Genomic DNA, 23,715 nt, shown 5'->3' with positions numbered 1-23,715 from the left:
AACATGAAACATAAATAACTTTGAATACGATAGCAAGGAAATTGAAGCCACGAAGAAAAGGAAATTAACAAAAATGACAATAATGATGAGTAATTAATGTTTTCTAGTGCGTTTCAATTTTTACGTTTATTTTTAAACACTTAATTTGCAAATATATTTTCAGGTTAACCTAATTTAAATACAGTAATTAAACTTTATAAAAAGTATCATGGTTATTGCAATCGCAAATAAAGAAGAATTCGAAAATCAATTGGCCACAGCTGGCAGCAAACTTGTGGTGCTCGATTTTTTCGCCGACTGGTGTTGGCCATGCCGTGAGATTGCCCCAAAGTATGAAAAAATTGCTGGAGAAAATTCAGAGCAGGCTGTCTTCTTAAAAGTTGATGTGACTGTTGATCAAACTCTGGCATACAAATATAACGTCACCGAACTTCCTACTTTTATTTTTTTTAAGCACGGAGAGAATATAAAATCATTCTCCGGGGCCGACGAGGATCAGCTGCGATCAAACGTCGAAACATTGAAATAAACATTTCACTGAAACAAAGACTGCTGTAACAACTAATCAAGAGCTGGAGTTTTAGGCCTATATTTGTACTTCTAAATATATTCATCATAAATTTAATCATTTTAGTTTGTTGCAATTTTTTTCAATAATAGTAACTAGCAGCGATACCTTTAATATATACAGTAACGTAAACATACTTATTATTAAACGTTATTCGTTACGTTTATTAGCTAGAATATTGTTCAATTATGCAGATTCAGTACATGTGGGATTGGGTGTATAGATGTTATAACACAGCGGGAAACTTCCTGTCCGTGGTTATGCATGACTATCGACGACCGTGAGTCAAAACAATGTCCGACAATAACACCGGATATTACGAACTCGGGCGCATTACAATGATAAACTAGTTCTTGGTGTGATCTCGTGATTAGACCGAAAAAACGTCAGCAGCTAATCCTTCCAAACACTACGAACACGCTTGGTGTCTTTGATTTGACGTCAGAAAGAAAAACACATAACGACGCGAAGTATAACGCATATGTAAGTGGGTTTAACGCTTGCATATGAACCGGAGATTACTTGGTCGGAGGTTGATGTCCTACAGCAATGGCACCAACGATGCCATAAACGGTAAATTATGTATACAAACAAGAGTTATAAATCAACGTTTATTAAAAACAATAAGTAAAATAAACGCGCACTTACGAAGTTACGTTATACGAAAGCTAAAAAAAATTTGATCACATGTTGATTGCGTTTTGAACATAACAAATCACATATTAATCGTCGCAGCCAAACACGAAACTAAGTTGTGCAAAATAATTAAAAACATTGAACTGTGGATACAGATAAGCAAATATAACGCCCGAACAACAATTTTCAATGTTCTGGTTTTGGAGCGTTCTTTACTGGCTTATTTTCACTCGTACTGGTGAGTGTGTTAACGGAATTCAGCGCTGGTGTCATTAGATACGGGTGGAAACGACGGAGGACTTGATAATGTGTTAGAGCTGCAGCAGCAGCTTGAAGACTCTGGTTTCGTTGTAATGTGAAATGTTGACTCAACGTTGAACTTAAGAAGACAAATAAGGTTAATCTTTGCATGCTATTATGAATTTAGAACATATTCAACAGAATGTCCTACACGCATATAAGCATAATATGTATCGTGAGGTGATGGGGTCATTAAGCAAAATATAAGATGAATGAATAAATGTATAACTTATTAGTTCTCGCGTGGCGGCGCAACAATATAATCGTTATAACACCGGTGCTCTTTTTTCATCACTTCGTGCCCACTTACGAGTTACCACAAATTGTCATTGTGAAAGATTGGTGCTTTATTATATTTTATGTTTGGCAATAGAAGCCATTGGACTGGAGCAATGGTGGTTTTGCACAGCAACGCATACGCCAACACCGGTAACAACGACCAACTTCAAAAACTTGTATTTTTGCATTGGCATATTTATTTCAAAATATGAGGTAAATTTTTACGACACCAACTACAATTTTTAATAAAACTATATTCAAATTCCCAATTGTATTTATAAACGTCAGTACTTTCTTTAGCCACACAGAAAAAAACACAAAATAATCAATCACATCGACTATGCGTGGTAACTCGTATAAGCTGGCACGAGGTGTATGAAACACTACCCATGTTATAACGACTGTCATTGTCCCGCCGAGCGAGGAAATATGAGTATCATTCATGCATTTGTGTCATAGGTTTTTCAATTCTCACCCGAAACTCGGAGCGTTTCTATACGAAGATGGCGAGGCGAATCTTGACAAGGCGAGATTTTGAACAATTCGAGGAAAATCTTGTTGAGTTGGAAAGGAATCTCGTCTTGATGTTAAACGGAGTTCTATCAGTTGAGTAATGAATAATTAGACTTTCTTAAAATATATAATATTGTGGGACAATATAGCATAATATACTGTGGGAACCTAAATCCCATAATTTTGTTATAAGCAATTAGCAATGCTCTAGAATGGGGATTCTTTATTTATATGAGTATTCTTTGTGTATTACCAAAAGGACGAGAATAAAAACATGTCCCATCTTCTCCACTCTACAATACGATGAAAACTAAACTATAAATGATAAAAGTTGATGTAACTTTTCAAGTTGATTTTGGTAAAAATGAAAACTTTATATCAACAACACTGTAGTATTTGTGTAATTAACTTCTAATAAAAAAAGACCAATATTCCTTTCCGGTAGCGCACATTTTATACACTATTGAGTTGCATACAGTAATAACAAAATTTCAAAAAATAACTTAATATGTTTTTTTCATTAATATTATTTATAACTCAAAAAGTTAATATGATCAGCCGTACAAAGCAATGTAGCGTTAAAACATACCCTGGTGGCCGTAACTCTCATGTAGCAGCATCCGCATGTTTGCGGTAGAGGGTTGAACTAGACGAGCATCTGATAACATGCCTTCGACAGAATCTCTGAAACACACGGAACAAATAAGATATTTATATTTAAAAACTGTTAAATTTTAGGTGCAGCATTTGTTTTGCTGATATAAGGCAGTTGAAGGCATAACATCTGTTATATTATTTATTAAAATAATTTTTTTTTAATATTTTTTAAAACATAGAGACGCCGATACTGCGTGTAAATATTAATTTTTTCAAAAAAATTTTCTTGCGCGTTTATTAGACTTTATTATTTACTGATATTTATTCGCATTAATTGGTTGAACGTTTTCGCCAATTTATTCATTTTTTCCCAAGTAATGCGTCTAATTATTGAAAAACTTTTTTGCGTCAGTGGGTGGCAGGCGCAGAGATCCAGGACAAGAATATCTATTTCCTGGTCGGTGGGCCTACTTTGTCTTGCACAGCGATGATCCACACTGCACTAGAATGGTGCCACGTTAATCCGATAAACGAGCAGCGGCTTTTAACGGCCGCTAAGATCGCTGCTAATTCGATAGAACCTGGGTCGGTTTTAACTTCGTTACCCCTTGCTGAGGCGAGCTAGTGATGCCAGCACTGTTTGCTCTAACCTCTGGGCAGCTTTGAATTTAATATTTTCTTTAAACTCGGTGTTTTCGGTAGGTATTTTTTAGCTTTGATTATGGTTTTTAATATTTTTTCCTTTATTTTTCTTTGATTATGTAATATTAAGTAAACAACAGACACATAACCGACTTATTGACATCTGGATATTTTTGTTTAATTTTTCATCAATTGACATGTCAGCGGAATGTCACAGTCCGCCAACCACACAGCTGGCAGCAAAACACGGGTGGGCAGCTCTGTAGGTGGGAGCCAGACGCGAGAACGTTCCGGGGAATTCATTAGCGAAGCCGGGTTGTGTTTTCGATTTTATTAACGCGGCCGCTGTGTCGATCGGCTGAAAGGGGCGCGGCAGTTGGCAAGTGCTTTGCAAATGTGTGACGTGTCGCGGAGCACGGGACGAGGGAGAGGGTACGATATCGAGTAAAAATTGACTTCTGACGAGATCACTCTTAAAACGGCCAATTAATTATTCATGGAGTCGCTTTATAATGATGTCGGCCACCTAAGCTTTTAGCTGAAAACAGCACGCTTTGATTTCATTACCCCAAGCGCCGAATATTTTGCTGCATTTTAATTTTCAAACCCGGGCAAGCGTTCGTGACGTTGATTGGACGCTCACTTTCGTGTCACGTGCCCGCCTTACCACTGCAGGTCGTTGCGATTGGTTTTCATATTTTTAGGTGAATATTTTTCTGCCGCCATGTTTAAAGATGATCGAAAATGAAGGGCGCTGCTGTTCGCCGTTATAATGTGGCGTCAAGGTGCCATCATAATCGGTTTATGAGATGTCACAGTTAACTTTGTTACATCATACTCATGCGACAGACGACACCTTTACGCCAAGCAAAGTCAATTTAATCGCTCTATCAAGCGACCGGTAACACAATATGAGTCATTTAATGTTGAAGCTTAAATGGATAAATAATGAACAGATATAACTCAGCCGAATAGAAATCCATAAGCTAATAAAATAATCGCGCCTTTCGATTTGGTTATGGGCCTATCACGCCACATTGCGCACAATTTTCGTAATAACTCTTGACTCCGGATATAGATATATCAACTTAGAGTCGCATTCGTCTAAAACTCAAATGCGAAGTCCCATTGTATTTGTTTAAATTCGAAATATTCAATCAAATTTAACATTCAATTGATTCTTAAATGGTAATTTATTTTAGGCGACGCAGAATGTGCAACAAATAAACTGCCGTAACGACAAATTGAATACGAATATTACCGAAATAGCGTTCATGGTATTCTGCATTAGATCGGCTATGATATAAACACAACTTTTGGAATGAACTTATAAAAACATAACCAACCTTTCAAATTCGTTCATTCTTGAAGAATCACGAAAACCTTTTGCGAATGGGTTACTGTCGATTTTTAGCCGTGTGATCTGAGGTGAAAACAAATAAACTTTTTAACTTTCCAACAGTTCGTTAAGAAACATAATGAATATAGAAGGGCGGGGTAAGATTGAATTTGTTTCCTTCTTTTTTAACGTTCCATTTTTTTAAACGAAGAATACTTACAAAATTAAATAACCGCATCCTCGCGACTTTAAACTACAGCGTTGGTAATTCTCAAAAACCCGATAATAAAATATGAAATATTAACGGAATTCATCTTACCCCAAAGTACTATAAAACCGGAAGTGCTCACTTAACACATGTTTTTTTATGAAAATAAAATAATATATATTTGATGGAACATCTTTTAACGAAATGTTAAAAAAGTACAAACCACTTTCCCATCTTTTCGTTAGAAATTCCACCATTGTAATAAAAAATGTATACGCTGACCTACATTATAATTTATAAGTCGAATCAGGTCGATGGGAAAAATTCAACCATTTGCTACAGAAGAACGCATATGACATGAAACTAGTTTAATGTTAATTTGTTACTCCGACATGTTTATTTAGATATTCGATGATGTTGATATGTCATTTTAACTCCTCTAAAAGTTGTTAATTTAACTATAATAAATAAACACGCTAAGTTCACTCATATGACTTTGCACCTGCACAAACACCAAATAGAACTTTCAAAATTAAACTGTGATTACAATGCATCTTCTAAGACCAAAACAAAGTCTATATCGTTCGTAGTTAAGCAAATTGTAGAGGGAATCACATAACAGTTATATAAATGAGCTGTACACGCTCCTTTATTTATCATTTATATGCACTTGTATTTCGTTATTTAAACTTGAATTTGGAAAAACATGTGTAAGTATAAGATGTTTGAAACAGAACCCCCGTGTTATATAGAGGATAAAAACGTTTCATTCATTTACAAGTATTGGACAACTAGCTCAAACTTACCAGTTGGTTTTGATAGGCTGTAACAGCTGTGAATTGGGTTTCCGGGAAGATAAAAGTCTTATATTGCTCCTTTGTAAGATTAGATAAGTCAGTATCGTCTCTGTCTTTTCTTATAACATGTATACGTGGTTGATATTTGTGCATTGAGTTAAGGATCACCTGTAAACAATATTTGATCAATTCTTTTAATGTACTGTTGGGTAAGATGGATACCGTTAGCAAATAATATCTCATATTTTCAGGACGTGTTTTAACAATCTTTCAGGGTCGTAATTAAAGTATTCAATATCAAAAGCAATGCTTCCAAAATATCTTATGCCTGGCAGCCACAGTAGCTCGTCCAATTTAGTAGTAAACAAAGAACATTTAAAGAGTTATAAAACCGTATCCTCACAACTTCCATCATATACCACTGCTAATTGTTTAAAACACAATCACGATATTTGAATATAATGCGCTAAAAGTGTCCCTGTTGCACCCAACAGAGATTACAACAAAAGATTAATGAATAGTTTAAGTTAGAAAATGCAATTTAAACGAATAAAATACTATATATACACGCACGCGAATATTACTCGCATGTACTGCTACTGAGCTGTACAATATGAGTGTCTTTGTACGTATTAATGTTTAGATTTGTACTATGCTATGAGGTATGAGTATCTCTTTTAAAGTCACGCGTTTTAGAGTCATCTTTTAGAGTTTTAAAATCATATTTTATTAGTAATGAGTCGCGCGGCGATGGTAAGAGGATTCGGTAATTTATTTTGTTTAACACCAAACAATAAGGCGGGAAAATGGTCACATCTTACACCACCCTTTTATATGTACACAGTTTACCCCATCTGAAGTTACCGATATACAATCTGTCAAGTATAAATTTTGTCGACATTTACATTATTATAAAGTACTTTAATACTTTTTACCTTAAATTACTTTTTTTTCAAAACTTGTGTGGTGCATATTTCTACATGGCTTACATTTTGAAACAGGTTGCGTAACAAGAAATGAACATAAAACCCGCGTTTGTAACACAGTGTATTGGAATGGCAATACTGCAACGATTGCATGTAAACCCGCGATAAACATAACTTTGTTCGTTGTCGAGTGATCAATTACGTGGAGTTATAATTACATCGAAGCGTCAGTGTGCTTTTAACAATCGATCAGCAGAGCGCCATTCGCGTATTCCAGCACTTGAACTTCGTTATATGGCTGCTCATTTGTCATTCGCTATCTTCGCCGTTGACAATCCGCTACTTCTGCCTCACTGACGTCACGATCTCAGGCGACCCTGCATTTAGTCCAAGTTGAACAACGCCAAGTGATAAAAGCTTGAACCAAGTGTCTTTATTTTCACTCGTACCGGCTCCAACCCGCTCACCCAAGCCGTCGATACTTTTCATTAAATACCTCTAGCCGGTAAACCTCAGTTAATAAACGATAGAATAAATTAAACCCTTTGCCTCTGATATAGCTTTAAACGCTACAGTTTCAATTCTATAACCTCAACGCATTGAAAACGCCTGCAGATCACAGCGCCCAATCCGCCACAGATTCGCAGTGATAACGATAAGTAAACTAATTAATCATTCCAACCTCTTACGTCCTGGGACAGGTTCGGGTAAAGTGTTAAGTCGCTAACAACGTCTCATGCAGATAGCCCTCATTCAAGGTCGAATGTTACAAATCTGCCACGACCAAGGACAGAACCTTATATACTATTCCGATGCGTTGTTTAGCTATAAGACCTAATTGCTACTGTTAACCAATTTTGGTGTAAAAACGAATCGCTTTTTGGATCTGTTGCAACATATTTACTATAGGACACTACAGCTGGTATAAATTACCTTTTGGTGTTGTGAACGACTGATATGGAATTGTGTTGAACGTTACAAATAATTGACACATGCAACTGCTGTTACTACTTTACACCAAAATGGCCATTTTAAAGGATATATACCACACCACAGTCTCAAACACACGAACATAATTTTTTTTCAAAAAAATCACGTGGCGAGTTCCAAAGGATCGCTTTTATAGGACTGGAATGCGGCAAGTAAAATTTAAGCAATCAGAGAACAACGAAAGGAAACAGACAATTAACATTCGCCTACTTGTTATAACACAGTTTACAAAAAAATAGTTACACAACTGTATGATTTTTACAAGTCTGTCTGCAATTTATTATACAAACTTTAGAGGTCGACCGAAAGCATTCGCGACACACGTTTATGAAAAGTAACTTATTTTGCCTGGAAGATTTGTACGAAAAGTAATTTCAAAATTTTGGATGCAAAAAAACTAAAAGTTGATTATTTTTTTCATGGAATTAAAATTTTAAGAAATTACTCACGTGACTATTTTGATCCAGTTCGTTATTGGTCAGTTTTAGTTTTTCAAATGAACACATTTGTTTGCACACTTGAGCGCCGCTTAGTGGCGAGTCCGGATGTACATAGAGTCTCGGTTGAAGAGGAGGATCAGCTTTACCTGGGATAGAATCAGGATGTTGGTTCAGCACAGTAAGGTAAAATTGAATATGGTTTTATTTTATTTTCTCACCCCATAATTGGAAGTAAACAAGTAATATTTACAGAATTATATCAACATAGCCCGCGACTCTAAAAACGGGTTGTAAGTTGTATCAAACACGACCAGGATATATAGAATGTATGTAGTAACAGAGTCCTATTTGACCCCACTGTAATATATCTTGTTGGAGTGGAACTATTTGTGTTAGCGTCGCAATTGATAATTTATAAACCTTAAAATTGGGGTCGATCGGTTAATCACAAATAAATAGGCATTTATAGCATGCCTTTCCAACAATTAACCACGACCTATGACGAGGATCGTGAGGATACGGTTTTATATTTACAAGTTTTTAAATATTCCGTGTTTACTTCCGAGTGGGACGATATAAAACATTACAGCATGTGTTTTTTAATTAACAGCGTCTTTACTTTTAATAAAAATAATACACGCAGACAAATTTAACGAATAAGGAAAACGCGTGTTTACATAAGTCGCATGTTGATAGAGTCCAATTTGGGTTTTAATTAGAAAATACAGAAAACAAACGCATTTAAAATACGCGTATATAGATATATGTATAGCAGAAGGCAACTATAGACATTAAAATGCTTGAAAAAAATCAGTTGTAATATACAGTAGGCGGGGGAAGATGGTAGACCTGTTCATTTTATTTTCTCGTCTAATTTGGTGGTAAACAAAGAACATTGAAGGAATTATAAAACCGTAAACCCACAACTTCGATAGATCGTTGTTAATTGTTTAAAACACAATCAGTATATATGGATATTATGCGCTAAAGGTGTCCCATCTTACCCCCACCATTCTATATAGTACTTAAGTCCAATTTGTTAAACTTTGCTATATGTTTAAAAAAGGGATTCGTGAATGTGGTAGCGTATAATTATAACTGTAAATATATTGTACTTTGTAATAATTGGTTGAACAAAAGTATCCATTAAAACAAACGTGGTTTAAAACTTTTACATTTAACTTTAAACTCTTACCCGCAACTAACCAGCTCGATCTATGATAAGCATATCTGTATCTCTTATTATCTACTGGAACGATGTCCATGACAACGATGTATTTTTCATTCGCGTCTCCTTTGCAAAATGAGACTCGTACGGTTGGGAACATTCGTCTGTACGAAACATTTCATTTTTTTGAAATTAGTCAAGTTGTAGATTAGTTAAGTTTTACGCAATAAGCGTTCGTATAACAATTTCCTAAAAAAATGTTTATTTAAATAACTTGTAAAGCCATTTTACACAAACAATTCGCGAAGCAGTTATGACCTGATATACAGCCGTGTTATGGTTTTGCATAACTTTTAAATAGAAATATTAAGTTTACCTTCCTGACTTTGTGATTATCATTTCAGTTCCGAGTTCGTGAAATTTTCCCCACAAATCTTTTGTTTCCAGAATACATTTTAAGTCTACGAGCGACGGATGTTTCGGTTTCGTCGATGCCGGAAGTTCCTCGGGAGCTGCGATTGTTTCCAGCGGGCTTTCAAGCTCCGATTTCCCGCCGCCATGCGACGATTGACTACGGTGTTTGATCGTAACGTTTTTGGAATCGTCAAATCCCGATTTACCTGTAGGGATTATATAAATACATGTAACAGTGCATTACGTCGTTTTACAAATTTTATTTAGTGCTTCTAAATAGCATATTAAAAAAAAACGAAACAATTGTTTTAACTTTTCCGATACCTTTATGGATTCGTCCTTGGTGTTTAACCTCTGGATTACTTTCATGTTTTTCATCAACCGTTGTAGGTTTGCTTTCTGCAATAAGAGACTCTATCGAAAAAGCGTTTGCCCGCGATGACATTTTCGTCGCTTTAGAATTGTCCGCAGTTTCCAAACTCATTTTTATTTCTTTTAGAAGGTATTTTTATTAATATACAACAAGTTTCATATTAGGTTATATAATCGCAAACGAATCTAAATATACAACAACTTAATATATATAAAGTAAAAAGATTAGTAAAACTTTCTTTAAATTGACTCAACAAAATCTAAATGTATATAAAATATATTCTCTCTTATGCGAAGCATATATACCCATTTTGCCTTCTTAATCTTTAACAAAATATGCGAATATTTTACTATTTCCCTGAACATGTGTTCCATACTGAGGCTGTTGGTCTGCACGTCGCGTACCAGTAAGTCATTGGGCTTGCTACAACGTGGGCTCTATATTCCGACGCTTGACGCCATTTTGAAAAGGGAATAATTACATTACGCGTAGGAGCGACGACTAAATACGCATTAAGCAGATGCAACGTTAGCACTCGTCTCGACGGTTAAATGTCTTTATCGAAAGCGACGCTACTTACTCGACCCGAGCCCTGTTATTAGCCTCTGCAGAAAAGTGAAAAGAAACTACATATTTAAGAATATTTGTTTAATTCACATAAAATAGATTTGATAAAAATGCAATAAAAAGTCATATATTTAATTTAAAGATAGTTTTTTTAATAAATAACTCTAATATATGTGTTGTTATGCAAAATAGATAACACTGATAAAAGTTTATAAACGCATGTAAAGGTACAATTAATATATTTATTGTTTATTCGACATTTTATACTGATAAATAAAAATAAATATGTACAGTAAAATTGAAGCGTTACGAAACGAAGTATTAAATGAAAAAAAACAAATTTTCAAAAAAGTAAAAATATATTCGGAACGATTGTCCCAGAAATTGTTTGTGGGCACTCGTATTGATGTGATTGCTCGCACTCTAGCACCGTACAGCGGTTGCTGTATCAGTGAATTAAAAAACACAGTGTAGGCGGTTCGAAAGTTCAAGTTGTATAAAAAGATTTTAGCACAGCAAGAATGTTACATGTACAAAGGCACTTGACATTGGCAACCTCGTTGTATGTTATATGGTCTTCGTACCCATGCACCGTTTATTCTTTTGGGCAATCTAACACTGTATCGAATAGGAGTACTGACGAGGTTTATGTTTTCCGCCAGCGTAGGACTGTCCATGTCATAGCAGCCATAACATAAGCACTTAGCTTGCAAGATTGTGCTTGGTCGCCTTTAATAAGAAAAAAAGAATTGTTTTAAAGTTTTGTTTAAAGCCGAAATCACATTAAATGGGGACAAATCAGAACATTAAATGTTTTATGAGTTATTATATCTCATGTCACTACAGCCTATACTACCCACTACAAAGGACTGTGTTAATAGTGTATATGCTTGCTTACTATTCTACTGCTATTACATCAAATGTGGACATTACTAGAAGCAAAAATAGACATTTTCGCTTAATCTTACCTATTACGGTCTTGGTGAATCACATATGTCCATGGCGATAAGCTTCTTTGCTCGACACTTGTGCTGGCTGGGTTAAACGTCGGACATTGAAGGCTCCGCTTTGTTCTCTGTTTTTTACCACCATTTTGTGATTTGTCGTTAGTCACATCAATATCAGTGAACTGGCTTGCATACTCGGTATCGTTCAGTACTTGAGCATAAACTTCGTTGTACCTAATGCAAATTTCATCATTCCCACAAAGTTCCCTGTAAAACAATAGAGTAATAAGAAAATAAAGTTATGTCCCACTGTTGTACTTTGACCACTTAGAATTAATAATAATCTTAAACTTTAAACCGCAGATCAAAACCTAAACTTACTTAATTTTGTCCAAAGTTGGTATTGATTTTTTCACCAATTCATATTCGCCGTCTTTTTCCTCGTATTGCAGTAAATCTAAAATCGGAGAACCTTCGGTGTTGTTTATCATTATTTGCACCATAACTAAAGCAAAAAGAGACACCAAGCTGATAGATTGAGGCATTCTGTATGTTTGGTTCTTCTCTAATCCAAAGATACTCAATATATATTTAAGTCGATGTTCGGATATAAAAACCAACTGTACAGTTACAATATTTATACTCTGCAGTCGAAAGTGACATGAAGAAGTAGTCGTGTGGTACTTTTTATAAAAATCCTAATTTCCAATTAACCACTAATGTCACGTTTTATTCAAGAAATTAGGGTCTTCCCCGCGAGTTAATTCCGGATGTTACGCATTAATTGGACGGCGGCGTCCCAACACACGTTTCGAAAATACGTCACAACAAAGGCATGCTTTCTGTTCAGCGCAACTGATACGCTAACTGTTGAGTAATAGTTTTGTCTTGCTGACCACTTTAATTACTCCTAAACTGTTCGCCAACACACCACTTCACTCATAAGCGAGTAAATGACATGACTCAGTTGCATATACGTCAAACTATACCACCCGCAAAAACAAAAGTAAGATTTCAACTTAACAGATGTTGTAAAAAAAATTATTGACGTAAAGTATTAATATTGCACCAGACTTGCGTAATTTAGGAATTCAATCAAATGAATTAATGTATAAAATACAATTATTTAATGGGGTTAATACAAATCGTACATTTGTAAACAATCGTGATATCTTTAAACGGAGTAATGTTAAAAATAGAAAAGTCGGTAATTTCTAGGATTCCCGGCTTGTATTTAGCATTAATTATTCGGACCGAAAGCAGTAGTCTGTGCTTTAACCGTCCTTATGCGTAACTATCTGTACATTCCATGCACCAGCACCTAAGAGTTAAAAATAGCAGCCCGGTATTTTTGGCAGGGCACTGACACTATTGGACTTTATTCGGCACTTGACAGTTTGCGTCATAAAGAAACAAATGACGTGTTCAGTTGCATTTGATAAACAGATTCTACTTGTCACTTCTATTTTTACACAAAAGGGATGCATTACGCACAGTTGCATCCTACGCAACATACATCAGCAACAGACCGTCTGGCTAATTTAAATCTACTTTTAAATTTATTTTTATGACTTTTCTAACGAGATCTTGATATTAACGTAGCTGGAATAGTAGTCAGAATACGAGGCATACATAAAGAGATGTCCAAAAGTGATCTAAGGGAACCACCGAACTTTATTGTTTTCGAGAAGAAAAATTGTCACTCAAATTTGACCGTTTCTAGTTTTCAACAACTAAGAAAAATTTTAACTGTATTTTGGATTTGGTATAATGAATATTACTTCTTCGTGAATATAACGACTTCAGTAGGTTTTAATTTTTCGATTGTTTCTATATAGCTGAATACCAGATTATGCTGACTCGGCACTTTTCAAACTAAATTTTCAGCTCGAAAGACCGATTTGTAGTAAAGAAATGATACAATACGTACCAGAGAGGTTGGTAGTTTATGCGCTTGTATCGTAACCTATGGGTACCCGGTTCGATGCTCGACGGTAACATGTATACTGATCGGCGTATATGCTGTCCTCGGTCAAGGCACTTAACACACATTGCTCCAACCCAGCGGTCAATAACGAGTTGCCAAAATTAACAGTTATATACAGGAAAACAATTACCCACAAAGTTGCATGTGTGGTGACTGCCCAAACGAAGATAAACATTGTGTGGAAGTGCGTTCGGTTGTGACGCTGGGAGTACGAGTGTAGTCCTCGAATGATGTTATCAGCAGACCTAAATCCCAGGTCCTCAAGAACCTCACCCATACAGAATAAAATAATGGTATATATGTTTGTGTATGCCCTCCGATCAAAAAAAGTAAAAAACTAGATTTCATGAAACGTGGTATCATACATCAAGCCATTTGCTATAATACACAGGTCATGTCACGTTAATGAAATGCTTGTTCCCCGAAACGATATTCCCGTATTGGTATATATGTGCTACACGCACATCTACATTGCATCATATACTGCAAGGTTATGTTGAAATATATATTTTACCAAGATATAAACGTGATAGCAAAAATTAAATGACTGCTCATTTGAACTATAGTAGGGTGGGGTAAGATAGGACATCATTCGCCTTTTTTGTCCCACTTGGTAGTAAATAAACAATAATCACATAATTTTATAACCGTATCCTCGCGACTCTAAAAGTATGTTGTTGTAAAAAAACACATTCACGAAATATGGGATACAGACGCTAACGATGTCCCATCTTACACCACAGTACAATAACATTATTAATCTGTATTAAAATTTATAAGAAAAATGCGACCAAAATTTGTAATCCGTTTCAAATTCTCTGGTACGTTTGCAGCATTTAAATAACCATGTCCACCATCTATACTGTCTGCGTGGCTATGTCTGATTTTACGTCAGATATCATGCTGTGTCGATAATTACGAACAATGAATTAAACACCCAGATTATTTCATTGTTACAGTTTACTATGTTAGTGTCGTTGTATTTTGTAAAGCAAAGACAGCGTATATAGTTCGCAATTAGCATTGTTTATTTTTTAAACAAGCTTAAGTTTTAACGTGCAAACGTCGTGTCTGGAACATTTAAACAGAGAGTCGCATTCAATTTGAACCGGGTTGCTGTCACTATATTTATTCCAACCAAGAATGTTTGGTAGAAGAAGAACTTGCTGTTGCGCCGCATGCCCAATAGCCCTCGGTCCAATTCAACAGTCTGAACAAATGTATAGTTCGGTGGGGGAGATGAAGCAGATATTGCCAAATAATTCCAAATTTAAAATACATAACGTTTTTTTGGTTGATACCACTATTTATCGATTTAGCACACAGCAGGGGTAATTTTACAAATTCGAAAACACACGGGGTTGATTAATATAAATGATCTATTCGAACGATGATGGGTATATTGTTCAAACAATGATTGATAAATATTGTATTCTATACAAATCATCTTACAGAGAGCGCCTTAATTGGTTATCATCTTTACCGGGCCCTCTGATAGACCGCCAGCATATACTGTCAAATAATACGGTAGCATTTTTCGTCTATCATTGAATGGTTATATGGGTAAAAGAGATTTATTAAATGGCACGTCTTATGCCAAGGTTACCGGTAAAAAGAGATTTAAAGGCAGGCTTTACACCGAGTCTCTTCTTCTCCCACTCAACTATAATTTGATTTTTACACATCTAAAAGTAAAAATCCAATATATACAATATAGAAAACTACTATTTTGAAAATATTTATCGATATTTCTTTCTGCCATAATAATTGATTGTAGTCAAAACATATTTGTGTCCGCTCACGTCACTACTAAGCCAGCTAATTAATCATGAGTGAAACTGCATAAGCCGAGAGCAGAACGTTTAAATAACAATACAAAGCAAACTAACATCACCTCAAAGCGTAATCTCCATTAACAGTTTTCTCTATATATTCAGCCAAAACAATCTCCCCCAAAATTACATTTGGAAACTGGTAAGCGAACGCGAGGTTTGTAAGACAACCAAGTACTCCGTATCATAGTGGAATACTTACTCAAAACGGTGCATTTATGGGAAATTTTCATTATAAAAAGGGAAATTTTTAGACGAAAAATGTGAAATTTCGAATATTTCGTAATGACGGTACTTTCCTTCAACCTATCTGAAAATAAAACGAAGCAATTTTAATTCACAAGTTTTATTCAAACGACAGATGATAAAGCAGTGTAGGCTACTAACTATAGCTACGTCATGACTGGTTGTCTATGTGGACAACGATAAGTGGCAATGTATGGGAGATATATAAAGATACATGTAACTTACATGGTGTTGTCTATTTGAAAAAAATGTATTTTTCAGAAAAAAAAGCAGCAATTTTTTTTGTAGTTTTAAGCGCAAAAGCAAATTTATTAAATTATTAAATCGGGAATAAACTCCAGATCTGTACTGTATTTAATTCGATAAATTAGTTATGACCCAGTATCTTTATATTATAGAATGTACAGACGAGTAATAAATAAAACAAACAATTTTGTATTGAGTTGAAACGTAATATGAATAATACATAAGAAGAAAATCAGCAAAAAGCTTCTTTTTAGTTTGATCGTTTGAAATTTGACGTTCGAATTAAAGAACGGGGAAAATGGAACAGTGACGTCACAGTGCATCTGGGACGACATTGTTACGTAATAATAACGAGGAAAAAGCGAACTTCAAGCGAACTATCGCATTCAGACAATATGTTAAAATTTCTTTTCACCTTTGAACCTGCATTTAAACTACCAAAGTTTCACCTAAAACAATGAAGAGGCATGTCTATACACAGCGTCATAAAGCATTGAACTTATGATCTAAACAGCTTTTACTGCAGAAAAACTGGTCCTTAAACTAAACACCAACATATTCAAGTTTTAACCCAGCGGTTTAATTTAAATAAATTAACATGTAAATAGGATTTTCTTTTGCAGTCCATTGTATACATGCTGTACCACAGCAAATAGTCTCATGCAACATCTACATTATTCAAATGTTGCTTTCATAACCTGCTGCTTATATTCTTAACAACAGACATGGTTTGATTTCAATCAGTCCAACAAACTAATATACGAAGCTGGAACTTTTCCTTTTGTTGTTCCTCGCTGACCCATCATCCAATCTTTGCTTAAGCCAGGTGCAGTATGTACGTAGATGATCTAAAATAAAAAATATGGTTTTATTATTTTCTTACTACTGCCATTCTGGGCATTTGTGCTCTGTTGCAAGACGATTGGCTGGTCACTAATGGTGTGTTGTGTGTTCAATTTTCTATCTATTATGTTTAAAAATGAAAAATCAAACACCAGCAAATTGCATGTATGAGTGTGTGGTCATGTGATGTGTGGTAGTGAAATAAAACACCTATATTATGCTTTATCACGCACTATGAACCAAAATTTAACACAATGCAAAAAACTTTAGTTGTTTTACTTTGATTGAAATTCCTTGTTTCACAACTTTGGATTTAAATACTAGCTAGCTGATATAAATTTGAACCTATTTAGATAAAATATCACCATCAAATGTGCTAATAAAAAGTATAATATCTTAGACACATGACTAAAGTAGGACACACAATGTGTTGATGACAACCTGACATACTCTGCAGTCAGTGCAGTGTTTTGTCAAAAACATGTTTAATTTTAGTTTTAAATAATGTATACAAGTTGGCTTCATATCCTGGCTCATTCTATAAAACTAAACATCTCAATGAATTAAAGTCAATAAAATATGAATTACAATCTAAGAACAAACATAGAACTGTTATAATTGTTAATTTGTTATGTAACAGCTGTTGGCTGTTTATCCAACAAACGTGATGTGTAAAATGACAGTAATCTACAAATAGATAATGAGATCATGAAATAAGAAGCAGATACTGTAAAAACAGTGGTGGGTAAATTTAGTTTTGTTGATACCAATTCATATTTCTATTTGATAATTTCAAAATTTCCGCTTTGTAAATATAGATGTTCGATAAGTTTATCATATTTTTGGAAAATATTTTTCAATTTGGGGTAAACATGCGTGCATGCTTTCCCTATTTGTTCATTTTATTTGAAGAATTTTACTTTTTTGGGAAAAGCAGCATATAAACTATGTTAGCCTGTAGATTGTGGTTTCATTTGCACAATACCATGTTTTACAAAATATTAAAATACTCTTCCATATTACACATAAGCTCATATATGCTGAACTACATAGGTTCCTGTTATAAATACAGGAAGTCATTGTAAAGCAATTTCTCATTACCTAAAACAGGAAAAACAGTTATTCCCACAAACTTTAAAATTTCCAAGTCTTTTAAAGAATTAACGTAGTTCATTTTCGAATTACAGAAAAATCTCAAAGGTTACAACAACAGTTATCTGTTTCATACACCTCATGCTTGTTTACGAGTTACCACACACACAGAGGTAACTGCAAATGAATGTTTTTTCTTGTTTAAACAGTATGGCTTAAAATTTAAACACACCATCAGTGACCAGTCAAGTGCCTTACAACATGACACATATTGCTTGGAATGTTGGCAGAATCAAGGTTTGAACCGAAAACCTCTAGTTTAAGCATTATTCGTTGACCATTGTGCAGTGCTATATCCTCAAATTAATTCCTATGTTGCCCCTCCATTACGCACACATTAGAAATATTGAAAAGTTCATAAAATGGCAAAGAAAAACAACTGAAAATATATATATCGCACTAACCTCATCCGCAAGCAATGACAACTCTGTTGAATCAGTTGCGTCGTAATCGTACAACACACGTGCTTGCTTGCTGGCCGACAGTGGTGTATATTCATTATTGTGAGCGCCCGTTATGTTACCAACTTGCACAGTTGACTTGGTTGAGTTGGAACGATTATATAAACCAAGGGAAGGTGAAGGTTCACAAGTTCTGGGGTAATATAACACAATTTGTAGAAATTTTCAAGAAATATATATTTATCATGCACCAAAATTATAGTGAAAATCTACAGTTAAAAAATAAAGCACTTATCACAAATGTTTTTAAATTCTTTGTAAGCCATTTTAGTAAATAAACTAATTGAAAAATCTTATCAATAATGCAAATCATACTGAAGAAAAACAAAAAAAAAACAAGTAAAATAACTGAAAATACGTTTCTTTTTTAACCTGATTTGATATTTGGGTTAAAAACCACAGAGTAACAGAAAAGTAGGTCAACTCATGAATTTAATTTCTTTTCACAAATAGTTTATGACAAATGTATGAGAAATATCACCTTAGTTGAGCTTGTAGGTCCTTCATACATTGGTAGCACTTTGCATAATACTCAGTTTGAGCATCAACAAATTCATTTAAACTGCGGGAATGGTGAGCCTGTGGTTGGGAAGATATTAGTTTTGAACAGAAAGTGATGAAAATCGATTGATAAAATATCTCTTTTGAATTTTATGATAGATTCGCAAAACAAATTAATTTATAAATTTTAAGTAATAACAAAACAAAATCATACTTGAATTTTAGATACTAATAAAAGAAAGACATTTTTAAACTTAACAATTGAGCCTAATAAAAACAACAAGTATATAGGCCTATATATTATATATATATAAATATATTATTATGTCATGAATTAAAAGAGTCGTATAAAAAGCATAAATCAGCAATTAATGAAAAATTATCTGTGTCACAATAAACACAAAAAGCAAGAAATACAACCTAATTGCGTACGAAGTACAGACAGAACAAATATTTTTGGGAAACATATATAAAAAAACATATATATATACATAAATATATTTTTAAAAATATTAAAAAATTGTATAAATTAATTAGGTGAAATACAGTTACATGTTTGAGTACTGTTTTTTATAAATCAACTTTTAAAAGTTATCTAATAAAATATAAGAATTAAACTAATTTTTATTCAGAATCACACATATTTGGATTCTTGTAACTTATATTTTTGCAAGTGATCTAAATTTGCCACATAAGCTGGAATGTAGAACAAGCAGGATATGATGAAATAAAGTTAGACACGCATGATAAACATGCTCATAATCACCTGTGTGCTGCTAACACCTTCCAACAAAAGTCGAGTTATTTCCTGTTGTCGGTCAAAATCGGTTTGTGTAACTCGCAGCTCACTTTCAGACTGTGGAACAAAAGTGTGTTTTAATTTCCTTCAGTTTACAATAACAAATCAATAAAAGTGTGATGTTAAACGTTATGCTTTTTGAGCATCAAAAATTGGTAAAATAATAGTGTCAAATTTCTTTCTTAACTTGGCTTCAGTTTCCAAAACATAAAAGAATGATTTGATTGAATGAAACCAATCAACACCAAGTATTAAGGCCGTAAGACGTCTATTCAATACAGGGTTTCAGGCTGAAATTAATACTTGTGTCGACGCTAGGCCTTCAGTGAAACCACAAAAACATGTTGAGGTTCGAATTGAACTGTGGCCTTTCAAATATATAGTTATAACTATAAAGATGCAATGTCATATTAGAAACCTAACACCCATTTAAGAAATATGTCATCTTCATGTATAAAGTACCTTATCAAGGGCCAAGGCCACTTTCCCAAAAACAAAAATAGATCATGTTTAAAATAAAAAGAAAATTAAATAAAAAGTATATACTACAGTCTACAAATAAAATTTTAGAATTGCTAAAGCCATATTCACCTAAAATCTCAAATATTGGCAAATACAAAATTTATTGCACATTTACAGAAACATTTAAAAAAATAACGATTAAGTGGTAAGACCTATACCCTGTCCTTGCATATTACAAAAAACTTTAGAAAAATAAATTCAATCAAACTTGACAACAAATATATACATCCTGAATGCCATGTTAAAGTTAAAACCTCAGACATGCCAAGATATTGTCAGTCAGTGATGCGGGGGAATTATTTTATGGTCATGCCACGCCCCTTTCTTCACGATTCAGTAATCATATTTATGATTAATGCCAGTCATGTTTGCAACTTATTCTAGCACACTACTGTTTGTATTAGAACTTGAGTAAACAGAACAAGTCGGTAATATTTGCCAAGCTTTGGCCGCACACTTCCAATGCCGAGACTTAAAACAATAAAAAGAAAACACAACTTACTACTTGTCGAGCTTCCAAGGTCTTGGCTCGTCGCACTTTCGCTTTGCTCGCATCCAAATCAAGTCTCTTCTTCTCCAGGGTCTTCCTTTCTTTCTGAATCGTTTTACAATCTCCTTCAAGGAAGTTGGACAAAGGTTGAAGGAAGTTTTGTAAAGTTGTCTGGATAAATGTTTGCTGCGCTTGACCGAGTTTCATCTGTGCTTCACCACATTTCACCAGCGCACCACCTGGAAGGGAATTGTAGTTTAATGTTAAACACACAACTATAGGGTAAATTGGTAGACCATTCATTAGAGTGCACTACAAACACCATCATTTGCTAATGGCAGGGGAGGCAGTAACAACACAGATGCCTTTGAAGAAATTTAGCCTTCCTGTTTGTAATTTTTACTAATTAATAATATTGGAGATATTCCAATGCTGGCATGATGGTGTATTGATGACAGACAGTATTTTACCTCTAGATTAGCTAAACCTACAGCATGTTCAAAATGCATTGACAAATTGAAATCATAAGACTTAAATAAACCTCAAATACCCTTTGGTGTTCCATATGGCTCAAAGCAATGAAGAGATGTGGCTAAATATTATTTATGAGTCATGAGTGACATGTGGATTCTCACCAAGGATGATTCAGTGTTTCTTAGCATTAATAATTTACTTTCTATTGATTGAAAAGGTATGAAAACGCATCAAGCTGCTGTTACAGCTATTTCCTATCTACCATCGATTATGTAGATTGGTCATCATACAGTAACACAACACAATGAAAATACAATACATTAAAACATTATTTCTTATAAAAGCTAAACATGTACAGTAATGAGAAATAGTTTAAACTTATAAATTGGTATAAGAAACAAAAATTGAAATGAACAATAATCAAAACATGACAAATAAAAAATAATATTACACAAATACAGGTTTACCAGACTTATTTTAATCTCATTTCACTACCAAACATCAAACAAATAAATTCATGTGCCTCATTTAATTTGATCAACCTAATGAGTCATTTAAAAACAACACATTCCTACTTTATCTACATAAGAGTAACATCTTTCTGAGATGATTTACCCTAACTCTTAAAATAGGGGTGACATCATATTATTTATTAAGCATTGTTTTAGCCATAAAAGAATTTAGCCTGCTGTTAGACATCCAGGCAAATGAGCATTGCTGAAGTAGGCTAAACTGTATTTACCACATTAATCAATAAAGCACCATGTTTGACAAAAGTACGTGTAATGGCCAATGGCTTTGTAGGATCACCTTAAAATTAGATGCAAATAAATTATTACTCTAACCTTCAAAACTAAATGTAAAAAGTGATGCCTCCTTACAACTCTTATAAATATGAGCAATTTCAAATATTACTCCAAACAATATTTATTCTTACCATAAGCTGTGCCTGGTCCAAAGTCATTACCAGCCTCTATCATGGTAAGTCCAAGTTGTTCTGTGTTATTTACACGATCTGGTGGCTTCCTGTCAAGTTTCAAGTAAACAAAATCTTCCATTCGTGTGTCTGATAATAACAAAACATTATATATATATATATATAGGCCTATAGAAGATTTTAATTTCTAATTTAAATTCATTACTTTATCATTAAAACATTGTACAGACAGGTTCTACATAAAAATCTGACAAGACAAAACAACTAACAAAAAAGATATATATACATACTTCTAAAAAATACAGGGCCTACTTTTTTGTGCAAAACATCATACAATAAACTAAAAATACGAAATTGCTTTTCCATGCAGCATTGCAATGACAGTCGTTATAATACAGGATTCTGTTTCATACACTTCTGCCGTATACAAGTAACCAACTTTGTAGATGATTATTTGTTTCCATTTTTTCGTGTATGACTGACAATTTAGATAACCATAAAGACCTACTGAGTTGTGGCAATTGACAATAAATGTATTGCTTAAGGACACATGCTACCACAATGGTAACAGCGTTAAGTCTCGGCTCCATTTCCTCTTTAAGCATACACCCCACTGATTTTTAACAAATACTGGAAACAGATACTTTACTATCAACACTGGAATAAAACATTCATATACTTGGGTTTGGCTGCAACGAAGCTTCAGTCTGGGATTTTAATTTTTCAGTCCAATGTTTTGTTTTGTCGTATCTCATTTGTAGATTTTCAAAGTTAGCGTCATACTCGGTCTTCTCTGCATTGCCAAGCTTTTCTTCTGTAAACTAGTGGACAAATGTTAAACAATGACACAAAGAAGAAATTAGGTTAAAAAAAAACAAAATCGGATTCAGCTCCGGATATAAGAAGAATATATATACTTTTTTGTAAAAAGATCACATAACTGTATAAAAAACCACATCAATCATATAAAAGATACAATTTAATAATTATAAATTTACCTGTTTTGCCCGTGTAAACATAGTGGTTGCGTCCGACGTAAATTGCCGCATATCTGGCAAAGTTAACTTAGGAACCCTGAACTCCATGATTGTTTAATATGCGAAGCTTTTATCTCTATATTAAACGTAGACCAATCCTCCAAGTATCGTACGTGAAAAATCAGCTGTCGCCCACCCATATGAATGGAAACTTGTTTCGTTGATTAAAAGGAACTAAACGTCGACGAGCGAGAGACTGACTGCCTTTTTTGTACGTTCTCTCGAACGATTATGACGTCTATCTTAGTGTTTGCAACGCTATATCGCTGGACAGCACTAAGGAGGGACGGAGGAATGGAGGGAATAAGTGGAGAGAAGAAGGGAAACTACTAAAGGTGAAGGGATGGGGGAGAATTATTTTGTTCCCGAAGTAAGTAGAGGGACAGGCGGGATTGGTGGAGGGACGGAGAGAAACTGGTGATGGGACGGACTTTAGATGTTAAAAATGATAGCAGTAGGGCAAGGAAAACAATGTTTAAACTTG

General features: G+C 34.3%; 3 protein-coding genes across 3 annotated transcripts; all 3 read right to left on the bottom strand.

Moving 5' to 3' along the window:
* Positions 1-1,167: 1,167 nt before the first annotated feature.
* On the bottom strand, positions 1,168-10,366 carry LOC149742462 (T-box transcription factor TBX20-like). The gene is made up of 9 exons (XM_089891770.1): positions 10,142-10,366; positions 9,780-10,023; positions 9,431-9,567; positions 8,245-8,381; positions 5,889-6,047; positions 4,882-4,958; positions 2,886-2,980; positions 2,259-2,382; positions 1,168-1,583 (listed from the first exon to the last, which is right to left on the bottom strand). Exons 1-9 carry the CDS (start codon positions 10,299-10,301, stop codon positions 1,391-1,393), a joined length of 1,326 nt encoding a protein of 441 aa, XP_089747896.1. The 5' UTR covers positions 10,302-10,366; the 3' UTR covers positions 1,168-1,390.
* Positions 10,367-10,839: 473 nt separating this feature from the next.
* LOC149742461 (interleukin-17C-like) lies at positions 10,840-12,690 on the bottom strand. Its single transcript, XM_089894038.1, has 3 exons — positions 12,086-12,690; positions 11,726-11,971; positions 10,840-11,486 (listed from the first exon to the last, which is right to left on the bottom strand). The coding sequence occupies exons 1-3, from the start codon at positions 12,247-12,249 to the stop codon at positions 11,282-11,284; spliced, it is 615 nt and encodes a 204-aa protein (XP_089750164.1). The 5' UTR covers positions 12,250-12,690; the 3' UTR covers positions 10,840-11,281.
* Positions 12,691-15,853: 3,163 nt separating this feature from the next.
* Positions 15,854-23,408, bottom strand: LOC149742460 (endophilin-B1-like). Its single transcript, XM_089894026.1, has 8 exons — positions 23,193-23,408; positions 22,874-23,015; positions 22,195-22,323; positions 20,796-21,022; positions 19,739-19,828; positions 18,953-19,050; positions 18,415-18,604; positions 15,854-16,863 (listed from the first exon to the last, which is right to left on the bottom strand). Exons 1-8 carry the CDS (start codon positions 23,277-23,279, stop codon positions 16,756-16,758), a joined length of 1,071 nt encoding a protein of 356 aa, XP_089750152.1. The 5' UTR covers positions 23,280-23,408; the 3' UTR covers positions 15,854-16,755.
* Between the last annotated feature and the right edge of the window lie 307 nt (positions 23,409-23,715).

Source organism: Ciona robusta, chromosome 1 (assembly GCF_009617815.1).
Source record: "Ciona robusta chromosome 1, ASM961781v2".
Classification (NCBI taxonomy): Eukaryota; Metazoa; Chordata; class Ascidiacea; order Phlebobranchia; family Cionidae; genus Ciona; species Ciona robusta.
Note: the sequence above shows the minus strand (reverse complement) of the source record. Positions and strands in the feature narration are given on the sequence as shown.

Coding starts and splice junctions, on each gene's coding strand:
- LOC149742462 (XM_089891770.1), bottom strand. CDS start 10,301: ATGAGTTTGGAAACTGCGGACAATTCTAAAGCGACGAAAATGTCATCG. Junction 10,024..10,141: donor CCAAGGACGAATCCATAAAG/GTATCGGAAAAG, acceptor TAATCCCTACAG/GTAAATCGGGATTTGACGAT. Junction 6,048..8,244: donor AACTGGATCAAAATAGTCAC/GTGAGTAATTTC, acceptor TATTGTTTACAG/GTGATCCTTAACTCAATGCA.
- LOC149742461 (XM_089894038.1), bottom strand. CDS start 12,249: ATGCCTCAATCTATCAGCTTGGTGTCTCTTTTTGCTTTAGTTATGGTG. Junction 11,972..12,085: donor CCAACTTTGGACAAAATTAA/GTAAGTTTAGGT, acceptor ATTGTTTTACAG/GGAACTTTGTGGGAATGATG. Junction 11,487..11,725: donor ATTCACCAAGACCGTAATAG/GTAAGATTAAGC, acceptor TTCTTATTAAAG/GCGACCAAGCACAATCTTGC.
- LOC149742460 (XM_089894026.1), bottom strand. CDS start 23,279: ATGGAGTTCAGGGTTCCTAAGTTAACTTTGCCAGATATGCGGCAATTT. Junction 18,605..18,952: donor GACCTACAAGCTCAACTAAG/GTGATATTTCTC, acceptor ATATTACCCCAG/AACTTGTGAACCTTCACCTT. Junction 16,864..18,414: donor TGTCATTGCTTGCGGATGAG/GTTAGTGCGATA, acceptor TTTTTATTTTAG/ATCATCTACGTACATACTGC.